The 12,157-nt window shown below is 42.9% G+C and overlaps 1 protein-coding gene, 1 long non-coding RNA gene and 1 other non-coding gene across 3 annotated transcripts in view; 2 read left to right on the top strand and 1 right to left on the bottom strand.

Moving 5' to 3' along the window:
* Positions 1–991: 991 nt before the first annotated feature.
* Positions 992–1,868, top strand: LOC127648441 (uncharacterized). The gene is made up of 3 exons (XR_007971170.1): positions 992–1,053; positions 1,380–1,418; positions 1,624–1,868. It is a non-coding gene; the product is annotated as an uncharacterized LOC127648441 (long non-coding RNA).
* LOC127648495 (small nucleolar RNA SNORD88) lies at positions 1,463–1,554 on the top strand. The gene has a single exon (XR_007971176.1). It is a non-coding gene; the product is annotated as a small nucleolar RNA SNORD88 (small nucleolar RNA).
* A 941-nt stretch (positions 1,869–2,809) lies between the features above and the next one.
* LOC127647922 (SH3 and multiple ankyrin repeat domains protein 1-like) overlaps positions 2,810–12,157 on the bottom strand; it is a 111,456-nt gene continuing 102,108 nt past the window's right edge. Inside the window, 6 exon segments of the mRNA XM_052132448.1 lie at positions 2,810–5,750; positions 6,032–6,515; positions 6,518–6,933; positions 7,430–8,915; positions 8,918–10,960; positions 11,891–12,008. Of these exon segments, the coding sequence (XP_051988408.1) occupies positions 5,651–5,750; positions 6,032–6,515; positions 6,518–6,933; positions 7,430–8,915; positions 8,918–10,960; positions 11,891–12,008 (4,647 nt within the window). The 3' untranslated portion in view covers positions 2,810–5,650.

Genomic DNA, 12,157 nt, shown 5'->3' with positions numbered 1-12,157 from the left:
AGATTCAGTATTTAAAATGTGGCAGCTGTTATGTACAGCCTATTCCAAATATCTATGCATGCATTTATGGCTCAAATACATTTTAATCTCATGAATTTTAGTTTGGAGCATATAACGAAGCCATTGTTTTAAATAAAATTTTCTGCTATTCTTCCAGTTACTGTGCTCATAGATATCAGCTTGAACAAATATTTATTCATGCTTTATTCATGACCTTATTCATGCTAGCGCCATCTTTGATTTTTAATGGAAAAGGCTGTAGGGGATAAAGTCTCTTCAAAGGCACGGACTGTATAAAGCTGTATACAGCTCCCAGATCACATCAGAGTTTTCCACAACTCATGTTGTCTGGAGTTTTGAATTCTGAATGTTTTGTCTTTAAACTGCTGTACATCCCATTGAAGTGACTGTAAGTCAATCCCTCACACCCTTGTTGTCATTCCCAATAAAAATCAAAGATGGCGCTAGCGTGAATAAGGTCATGCCAAAACGTTAACAGCTGAGCTGCATACAAATAAAACTGCATACCTATGTATGCAGTTATTTAGAGTGTTCTCAAAGGTCTAGATTTTCAGTGGAGGAAAATGCAAAGAAAATGTATTAGTGAGGACAAGGCCTAATGTCCCCTTAATTTAGCAATATTGGGCCTCTGTGAGAAGGGGACCTAATTATAAAATGTTAGTTGCAGCCATGTGACTGTGCCAATGATTAGGCTACAGACAAATATTTAGTCAGAGGTTTAGCAGTTCTCACCATAATTTAAAGTAAACAAAATATAATACACAATTATTTTTGAAAAACCATGGAAGACATTTAAAAGGTAATACAAAAAGACCCTATAAAGAGCAAATGTACTTTCAAACTGCATGTATGAATATAACTCAATATTAGATTTCAGCCTCTGAAAGGAATTTTGTGAAATGTGCTTGTATTTCGTAAAGGCGATATGAACGGCCGCCTAAAGGTCCTACTTGTCTTCTGCTATATAACGTGCTACACTGCTAGTGGCAAATCCTCAGTTCGTGTTGTTGGGAGATCTGTTGTTTTGTAGTGGTAAGCATATTTGAAGTTTTTGTAATCGTGCGCGTGCTCATGTTTCGTAATTTAAAAATCAGCCTTTTGTCAGGTAAATAAGATTATGGAGAGATATTCGAGAACTTACATTTCTAAATCGTTATGTTGGTTTTTCAATGCAGTCTTTCCGCGTTACCACGTGGAGTCTTGATTGCGTAAATGGACGTATTTTGCTTCGTAATGGGATGTAAATGTAAACTTGTCTGTCGTAAGCCACATTTGCACAATGTGTGAGATCAGGCTTCACTAATGACTGCTTTCTAACGTTGAATACAGAAATTATATTCTCAGTTGTTCTCTTGCAGAGGGTCGAGTGTCCTAGGACTCAATGCTACTGTTTTGAGGTGAGAAATTACTGAAAACTTTAAAAACTAAAGTGCTGTCTTTAACACTTCTGTGATGTTTTAGCACTGGGCTCTTAGCAAATTGTGTAGACGAATGTGCAGTTCTGCTCCTGACATGGCAGACTCTGAGAAGTGTTAATTTTGATATTTTATTTCAACATTTCAATTTCTTATTTGATTTAAAGCCTGCGTTTTTCATTTCCAGACTGGAATATGGTTGGATCTGAACGTGTCTGGTCGGTGGTCAAGCCGCTTCCTTTCTGCAACTGCTGCATTAATGACAGTTAAACACCCCACAAAAGTGGTTTCCTTTTACATATCTTTGTGTAGTTTTATGAAGAGTATCTTTACACAAAGTTTAAACCTTAAAGTTATTTTTGTGTATTGTATCTTTGTATAGATTAACAATATTTTTGTGTGTGAACTTGTGAATCTTTTGAAATAAAACAATTTAACAACTTCTAGTGACTTCTAAATGGCTTCTATTTGCATTTTCCAAAATTCTGATGAGAGAAAATGCTTAAAGGTGCTTTATCAATGGTTGACACGCGTTTGAAATGGGTACTGCCTTTCAAAATATTAGTTTTGTCTGCCCAGCCCCAGACTCGAAGCCCATGCATGTTGCGGATCGTTGTCTCCTGTTAGCTGATTCAGCATTAGTTTAAAGGATTTCTGGGCTTTAAAGCTGTCTCCTTTCAAAAGCATCTCTTATCCTTGTTTTACTACACCTCTGGTCATGATTGTGTTTTTTTTTTTTTTTTTGAGACTACTGGCGAGGGTTTTTATTTCGGTGGAATCTGTTTTCTCTGATCCAGTTCGTTTCTTAATTCCAGGTTTCCTAATTCTGACACATTTTATGATTTAGTACAGTAACAATATTGCACATTTAAGCAACTTAAATGGCAATTGAATTGTACTGATTTTGTAAGTTAAATTCAAAATAAGAAATTATTCAAAAGTCATGGGGTTTTAGTTTTTCTCTCTCTTGTGAAGTCTTTGAATAGCACTTCACAATTTTCAAAGCAGCTTTAAATGGATTAGCATTTTAAAAATGCTCTAATTTACTGATTTGTGTTGTACAATATATTTGACTTATCTACCTCTAAGCATTCACTTTCGTTGCAATTAAGGCTGTCATTTAATATCTACTGTGAAGAAAGTAATATGGGTCATGCATTCATGTCGTGTCCCATTAATACCGCCAGTCAGTAAGTCATAAGAACCTTGTCAAGGCTAAACGGCTTGGCAGATGAGGGAAACGAGTCTCCACAGCAGGAGAACTCATCCTTCTGGCATGAATTTTAAATTCCCATAAGCCAGGCATTCGTTACGTTTAAAATCGCAAACAAACCACAAGTCACTCCTGTCTTTTATTATAATTCTAATAACTTTTATTCAATTCTTAAAACATTAGTATTTTGTGTATATGAATAAGTGTATCGTATACATATATACTCTGTAAATAACCTTTTATCTGCTCATAGTTAATTTTCAGTTTCAAAGGAAAGGGATGCTTTCTGCACACCCTGGATGGCTGCTGCATCAATTGCTCCCGTTTCATCTGTGACCTCTTCCTGGGTCACATATTCCAGACACTATAATGGCTCTATGATCTTCAATGTGACTTTAGAATTAAAATGGATAACCCTGCAGTGAGTCAAAGCGTGTCAAGTGAAGGTTGAATACTGTTCTTTTAAGGATTTGAAGCACGAATGAGCATTACGCCAAGAAATCTGTGCTTGATGTTTAAAAAATGTCCTTCTCAATCCAGAAAAGGCTTCTGATGTCACATGCTAGCTTTCTTGCATTGTGTGTTCCAATTAACCAATCATTCAATCCAGAAACTGATTGAAACTGAGGGTGAATAGTAAGTACAGTGAGTGACATACTCCACCTAGTGGGCAACTCATGACACCTGGATACTATTGACCTGCAGCTATTGAAACTTGTCTTGAATTAGACTGAGGAAAAGTGAGAAAACGGGAAGCAGGATGTGTAGAAAGCATGATAAACGTTAAACACTGTTTGGAAGACAGAGATTCTTTTAAACTTAGAATAATTTTTTTCCATCTCAATCCATGAGAACAATCATTTCTTTCATTGTCCTTACTGTTATCATCAATTTTACTATACTTACCAGCCTTAAACATCAAAAATATAAAAAAATTGCAATCTTTGTTCATCATAAGTGATTAAGCGATCACTGTTATGTATGATGAATGCACTCTGTCTTTATGAGAGGAGTAACTAATGCCAGATGGATTGATGATGGAGGGAGTGAGGATCTTTACTGATGGTTCTAAAAGAAACATTACAAAGATAAGAAGGGAACATAAACGTGAAGTCATTGTAAAGGTGACAGCAGATTAAAGAAAGAGTAGGACTAACTCATAAAAGTAAGTGCAATGTGATGAGAAGCCCTTTTAATTGATTGAGCAACTATTTGTGATGGAGGTCACTAGATTTACTAGTGTTTGTGCAAGGGAGTGTGATCATAAAGGGTGTATACTGCACAGACAATAAAATCTTTGATAAATTAATTGATAGTCCTTGCATATAAAGTGGTCAATGTTTTGTGTGATTATGTAGAGGGAAGAGAAGGGTGAGGGACATTGTTAGATATTAAAGTCTTTTCATTCATTTAAATTCTAGAGGTACCAACAATAAGCACATTGCATGAGGTCACAATCTAAAAATTGTCACCCATAAACTTTCAGCATTAGCTCTCAGAAACAAACACTGCAGCTCAGTCAATGCGATAACAGCAAGGACGATGAGAACAGTGACTGCAATAAATAACATCTCTTTTTAAATCAACAATTCCAGACTCATTTATAGTTTAAAAATTGTTATAGGAACAATTGTTGTAGTAAAAAAAAAAGCAGATATTAGCATGTATGCCTCGCCGATGTCAGAGTGCATGTTCATGAGTGTTTTTGGAAGGATAGAGAGAGAGTGACTTGGAAAAAGAGAAATACAGGCAGTTTGGTTTCCCCTCTCCCTCTTCTCCTTGTTGTCTCTTAAAATGGAGCTGCTGTATCTTTGAAAGGTTAATTGAATTTGCAGTCATTTTGAGTCTGTGGTAAAAATTTATAATTTTCAGTGTATATATATATATATATATATATATTAGTTTTTTTTTTTACAATGTTGTATCATCTTAATTAAAATATTATTTTTCCATATGTTTAACCATCATTTAGAGTCTAAACATAGATATTTCACTGTGTCCCATTATATTTTATATAAATAAAAGTTACGTGTATCAATGTTTGGTTTTTCGTGTGTATGTGTTTGTATGTTGTAATCAGAGGATGTCCTGTGTACATGTGCACGTGTGTTTGTATGTGGTAGAGTGCTTGAGTTTCTATTCTGTTGGTCTGGGCACTTTGTTCTTGCTACAAGTTTTTAATACAGTGACCAGTCTGTATAGATATAGATATATAATTCCATTATAAGACATGAGAAGGTAAATACATTCTAATGAAATACAAGATAAGCATTAACCTCAATCTGTCTTCGGCAAAATAGAATCCCATCATTGGTGAGATAAAAACAAATAACAAATCACGGTCATGCCTCTAGTGATAACCTTTCAGTTTACACACACACACACACACACACACGCTTACCAAATAAGTGCCTGCCATTAAATTGACTTCTTTAAAGTCATGCCAGACAGGGGGTTTGTCAGTACTTGCATTCTCTGTGTTGGTCTCCATAAAAACAAATTAGACCAATATGTCAGTAAAACAGACTTGGTTCAAAAACTGAGAAAAAGAGAAAGACAGCAAAGGAGGTTTCAATATCTCTCTTTCTCCCTATCTCTAAAGAACCACAGAAAAAAAGTATGAATGCAAATGATCAGTTTAATTCTTTCCCTCAAAATTATTTGGCTCAGTGGTGTAGTACATCACCTTCCCCATTGTGGAGTTGGTTTTGAACACCTATTTGATTAATTTGATCATTTCCATTTTGATAATCTTGTGAATGCCTGCAATCTAAAACTAAGTGTGTTTTGTTTATCTGTTGATATGTACCATGTATGTGGGTGTTTATGGTTTAGTTGACTGAATCACACGTGTGAGTGCAGGCGTGTTCACAGTTTGTCAGGCTTTCAACTTTCTATCTCATATCTCTCTTCTTCATCTGTAAGCAGGTAGGTTGATATCAAAGTCCCCTCTTGAATTTTTTCCCGTTCAGTGAATAATCTCTGATGGCAGCAGTTGTTGTCACCTCACATTTCCTGTCCTCTCAGCTGGGTTGGCCTCATTTCTCCTTCTGTCCATCCGTTCACGTCGAGGGGAGAGGGCAGAAACAGGGAAAGTCAGCCTGATGATGGGGTGGAAGGTGGAAAGTCTTTAAAAACATGTATTGTTTTCTCACTCTCCCACATCCCCCTCCTTCTCTCCTCTGTCCATCTCTTTCCCCATGTCATCTTTGAGCACATGCATTGGCCTACTCCAGCTGTATCCAGAGGATATTAATCCCAAAATGATCATTGTTTTCCCTAATCTATACTAGCTCTCTTTCCTCATGCACTATCCCTTTGTCACCCTTATCCCTCTCCTCTCTCCATCGCTGTCCAGCCTTTCATCTTTCTCTTCTCTCACCTGTCCATCACTCTCCTGAGTGCCCTCTCTATGTTCATGCGATGTCCAACCCTGGTCACTCCTAGGTCCAGGTAGTCCTCCTTGGTAAGAGAAGGCAGATGTGTGCCATCAATCTCGTTGTCTAGAAAATGCTCCCTGTGCTCACCCAGGTTCAGATAGCCCAGCCAATCAGCCACATCATACTTGGTCCAGTACGGAAGTGGTTTGGAGGCAAAGGGTTTTGTAGGTGAAGGAGGTGGAAGGTGGGGATAACTCAGGCAAGTGGGTGGAGGAATAGGGTGGAGAGGTGGGGAGGAAGTCCCTGACAAAAAGTGGGTGGGGGACAGGGATCGAGAGACCACAAGAGAGGAATTTGGAGGTGGTGGGGCACCTGAGGGGGCAAAGAGAGGGGGAGAGGGGGAGAAGTAGGGGTCCCCAAGGGGGTTGGCAGGTGAGGGTGGAGTAATAGAACCTCGGAGGTCATACAGGCTGCTATAGAGGGGGCGGTGGGGAGAATTGGAAGGGATGAGGGTCGGGGAGGGCCAATCTTTGGGCAGTCAGAGGGAGAAATTAGTGGGCTGGGTGCTCGTCTGCGCTGGCCGTGATGGGACTCAGCCTTACGGGACTCTCGGCTGGGGATAAACTGGAACTCCAAGGCTTTAGTACGGTACACAGGCCGGTGTTTGGGTGAAGTTGGGTACGGTGAATACAATGAGGGAGAAATGGGTGAGTGGGAGCGGGGAGGAGGCTGGGATGAGGTAGCAGGGGGCTGAGGAGAACGAGATCGTGCCCAGTTTGCATAGAGCGGCTGGGAGGAAGTTGTGGGTGAGGGAGACAAGGCAGGCTGAGAAAGCTGAACAGGAGATGGGGAGGTAGAGCGGACAGAGGGAGGACTCAGTGCACCTGTGGAATCCTCTGAAAACCTGAACAGAAAGAAGACAAAAACAAATAAAGGCAAGAGAATAAGAGATAGAAAGAAAAAGAAAGAGAGAGAAAAAGAAAGAGAGAGCAAGGAGGTATAGTGCAGCAGTTACCTGTGTCTGATATGGAACATGGACATTGCGATAAAAGTAGAAATCACAAAAAGAGAGGAACAGTTTAAATAAACACACAGTTACACAGCACACACAAGGGGTTAAATGGTGTTTCAGATATTGTTAATAATAAATAGTCCTTTACAAAACAAGGTTTAATTCAAGCAAACTTTCTTTTTAGATTCTGAATATCTCAAGAAACCTTTAACCATATGGCTCAAATCCTCAATAATAAAAAATATCTTGATAATGACTCATGACATCCCAAATCACACAATGCTCATGCAGCTGATAGAGCCTCGTACCACATGCCTCTTTTCAAGGCCACCATTTAGACATTAACACACATCCATGCCACACATATACACTGATAACAAACACATACCTGTGTCGGCTCAGTGACCTCTGAGGTCCCCAGTTATCCGTTCCTTTGCTCCTCTGCTGTAATTTGTTGCTTAATTCATTGATGATGCTTGCCTTCATACTGGTCATGGGAGGATGCAGCTTACGTGCCTCAACATATGCGCCTCCAGCCTGGCCCCCTCCATCCCCCACAGACTGCGCTGCTACGGCCGATCCATCGCCCCACAGAGGTTTTATATCTGGAGTTCGGGGTCGGTCAAAGTACATTACAGAGGAACGAGCAATCCCTGTCCCTTCCCTCATCCCATAACCATCATGGGCATTCACATCCTCCTCTGCCTCTTCTGTCTCCTCCTCCTCCTCGTCCTCCTCCTCCTCCTCTCTACGTCGATGATATGCAGGGGGGGCAGTGCTGGTTTGCCGTCTAATATCTCCAGCCCGGCTGCCTTCTCTGAACCTTTGTGTTTTCGGGTAGGTGGATGCAGTGTTGGTGGCTTTGGCATTGTGCATTTCAAATGTCTGTCCATCAAGGTAACTCATGTAAGATTCTAAAAAGTCTGTTCCACTCATTCTGTTCGCCTCTGTTGACCCTCCATTCTCTCCAACTCCACCTAAGCAACCCATCCCTGCTCTTTCCAACCTCTCTCTGATCCCAGTCCCACTGTGTGCTAAAATACTGTCTAAGTGATGGTCGCTGCTGCTTCGGCTGTCCAGCTCCTCAATCCCAGAATCCACCACTGTCTCCTGGGACTCACATGTCTTGACAGAAGCTGCACTGGGTGGTGGGTGATGCTCTGCACTGGGCCGCCTGCTACCCCCTGTAGCTACTGTGGAGACAGTTGCTATGCGTGTGTGCGGGGTGACAGTGGCAGCAGTAGTTGTGATAGTAGCGATAGATGCAGTAGCAGTTGTGGAACTGCTCAAACTCACAGTTGAGGTACCTCTAAGAGAGACTGAAGTTGCAGGGGTGGATGTTACTGCTGGGGGCCCCCGGTATGCAGGTGGAGCTGGGATAGAGAGGGGAGAGGGTGTGGGAGAAGAGGAGCATCCAGTGTGATGTGTACTGTTGTATGAGTGTTGTGAAAGAGATAAGCCAAATGGTCTGTGGTAGGAGGTGGGTGGTGGCGGAGGTGATACAGAGGGAGGTGGAGGTGGTGCAGTGGGCTGCAAGGTGGAGGGGGAAGATGGAGAGGGAGACAGGGCTGATTGGGTCAGGTTGGCAACTTCACTGTCATAGGAAGTAAGACTGGAAGTTGTGGAATCCCCTGCCTGGGGTGAAGGCAGGGGTGTGTGAGGGGGGAACCCTGCCATAAAGGTGTCTTTAGGAGGGGGAGGAGGTGGTGGGGGAGGTGGTGGATGGGGTTGAAGCTGATGGCGGGCTGTCACATTACGTGACATCACCCCAGTGTAACCCAAACCACGATCAAAACTATTGGCAAACTCCAATGGTGGAGGGAGAGGATCAACAAACACAAACTCATCATCTACATCCACCGAAGGAGCTGGGGAGGGAGAACCATAAGTCCTGGTCCACTTCCAACTTCACCTCCTCCTCCAGCTGAAGGACGTATTGGGGCCACAGTTGGAGAAGGGGATGGAGGTGTTAATGAAAGAATGTATGCCCCAGCCTCACTCTCCATCCTCAAGAATGAGGGGCGTCGAGGCTGTTGGGTCATTGCTGCTGTGGACTGCTGCTGCATCTGGGTCTGAGCTTTTTCCATCTCTCTTTCCCTCTCCCTTTCTCTCTCTCTTTCTCGTGATCTGTCTCTGTGATTCTCCCTTTCACGCTCCTTGTAGGTGGGCTGATAGTGCTGAGATTGGTAGTTGTGTGTGTGAACGGTTTTATCTTCAGAGAAACGGACCCTTAGGCCTTCTCTAGGAGCTGAGGCACCAGCAGCCTCCCTATCTATGCGCTCTCCTACCCCTGCCTCCTCACCCCAGCTACTCCCTGCTGCACGCAGGATCCTGGGGGATGGAGGCCGAGTGGACGTAGTGGTGGCAGCTAGTGAAGAGGAGGTAACAAGGTACGAGGAGGAGCTGGAGGACTGGGCAGCAGAGGATGTTGTAGAGGAAGATGAGGCCATTGAGTAGGAGAGGTGTGAGGTGGGTTGCGCAGTGGAAGAGGGGAAGGACCCAATGCTGGATAGCTGACGGCTAAAGTTGTTTTCTGTGGTCCTTTCCCTGCGAATATGTCCATCATCCTTCAAGGCACGTTCCCGTGCAGCTAACGCTAAACCGAGTGGAGATGAAGGGTCAAGAACTTTCCCTGTTAGTGGGTGAATAAATGTTGTGGTAGAGGCTTGCTGTTGTTGTTGTCGGCCCCCTGCCCTATAGAAGTCAGCAGGTACAGACTTGGGTTGATAGTCCCCAGGAGAAACAGGTGAAGAGTACTCAGGCAGGCCAAAGGCAGGAGGCATACTGCGTGTGTGGTGGATAAAGGTATCACCTGAGAACATGCCCTCATCTATAGATTTGGATGGTCGGAGGCGAGGTGAAGGCTGGGAGCTCAGCTGCTTTTGGGGGGTCTGGATTCGTCCTCCCCCTCCTCCTCCATCTCCTACCATCTCTTCATCAGTAGAGAGAAAAAAAGAGGCACTCTTCCTTCGTGCTTCATGGAATCGTTCTCTATCCCTGCGAGCTGCCCCCACTATGGCAGCACCAAACTGGCTGGTGAAGTCCAAACTCTCTTGAGTATGAAGTGATGGTAGTGAAGGAGGTGGGGGAGCAGGCATGGAGGGAGGGGCTGGTGGTGGAACAGTGGGTGCAGGTGGGGGAGCAATAGGTTGGGGTTTAGAACTGTCACTCTCTTCTGGGGGAGGTGGTTCAGCCTCCACACTGCTGCCCTGGCTACTGCGACCACTGCTACTGGTGGATGGGGCTTTCACAATGATAGTGGGGATAGGAATAGAGCTTTTCTCCACTGACCCCTTTCCTTCCAGTGTAGCCTGGCCCTGACGCAGATCTTCCACCTTTGACTGTTTGACCAAGGGCCCCTTCCCTCTCCGTGTACCACCTTTTGGTACACCCCCTGCTCCTCCATCCATTGAACTGCGGTCCATTCTTGAAGTTTGGCTCTGAGCAGTCTGCTGCTGCTGCTGGGGAATCACAGTAGCGACACTAGTGGGTGGGACTGCATTGCTGTAGCCCCTTCTTAATGCTGCAGCTTTAGCCCCTGCAAGGTCCCCTGTGTACCCAATCACTTTCCTGGAGGCAGTCCTGCTTGGTACAGAGGGGTGGGCTTGGGCATGGGAGTAAGATAATGCATGGTCCCCTGTTCCAGACCCAGATGGGTGTCCAGGGGACCTGTCCCTGGTGTGTACTGACTGTGAATATAGCTGATAATGTGCAGAAGAGGAAGTGGATTGGGACACAGAAACCGAAGGTTGCTGGGATGTCTTGCCCCTAAATCCAAGAGGGGGAGCTGAGGAGAAAGGGGGTTCAGGGGGGGCTGTAGTTGGGGGAGGAGGAATATCATCTGGTCCAGGTACTGAAAGACTGCGAGCAAACTTCATGGCTGGAGGATGAAGGAACTGCTTCTCATCCTCAGGACACCCTGCAGAAAAAGATAAAAGGAGAGAGAGGGGGAGAAATGAAAACACATTTTCATGGAAAGAAAAATGCAGAAATGGCGAATGTATAGAAAGGGAAAAGTGTAGTTGTTACAAAAAGAAATATATGCATGAAAGCAAGAGAATGTACAAGCAGCTGAAATTGAGAGAAAAAGAAAAAGACAACTCTATTTACTAAAATGAGCAGAGGCAAAAAAAAAAACAAAGTACTCAGATGAGCAGAGTATGTCTGTTTGTTAGTTTGTCTGTCAGCTTGTCTGTTTACTACCATGACTGGTCAATCTCCCAGTATAAAGAAGTATAAGCCGTTCCCCTTTACATTGTTGCAAATCTGTTATTTGTCAGTACAAACCAGAAACAATTGCAGTGTGTTAACTTACGTTACAGAAGTACAAGTGCAGTGCATACAGGACATCTGCTTGATGACAAAGAAGTGACATAAATACACAACAGGGATACCAGACTAAACACATGTCTTGCAAAATGAAAAAAAAAAATGCTCTTTATTTTCTAAGTGACCAAAGGTCCCATTTTTGTAACCTAAAATAGTGAAGATTTTAATATTGAACATTTACTGATATTACTAGCTTTAGACATGTCTTATAATACTGAAAGATAGTGTGCTAATAATCTCAGGGGTTATAAATGGGCTGTAAAATTTTATACGCAACCAAAAAATGATGATAAACACCAGATTAAAGTAAGTCCAGTTGGTTTCTCCTATAACCCAGTTAAAGCACTGACAAGATTCTTACAGACTGTTACAACAAACTGAAGTCACTACTATAGAGCATTAAAGCACACCCACAGCTGCATTCTTTGAAATGCTCTAAATGCATGTACCATAGACATACAGCAGTATGGTTGAACAGACGGACAGGTGAGCAGACAGACAGACTAACGGACAACCTCACCGATGGACTTCTGCCGCAGCATACCGTGCTGGGAGGTGTGGCCAGACACAAATTGACCACGGTCGTAGCCTAACCCAGCCCCAGATGTCATTCCCATTCCTGATTGGTCAAAACTTGGCTACCAGAACACATAGAGAAAGAGAGAAATATCTGAGAGCTTACACAGCAGATGATTTTCTTTGAACATTATGTACCAATTTTATAGAGAATGCAATTTTTCTAAAGAATTCCTGCAAACAATAGCCAAGTAAGTTTTTTGTATTAGCT

Source organism: Xyrauchen texanus, chromosome 8, assembly GCF_025860055.1.
Source record: "Xyrauchen texanus isolate HMW12.3.18 chromosome 8, RBS_HiC_50CHRs, whole genome shotgun sequence".
Classification (NCBI taxonomy): domain Eukaryota; kingdom Metazoa; phylum Chordata; class Actinopteri; order Cypriniformes; family Catostomidae; genus Xyrauchen; species Xyrauchen texanus.
This window is presented reverse-complemented; position numbering and strand designations above follow the sequence as displayed.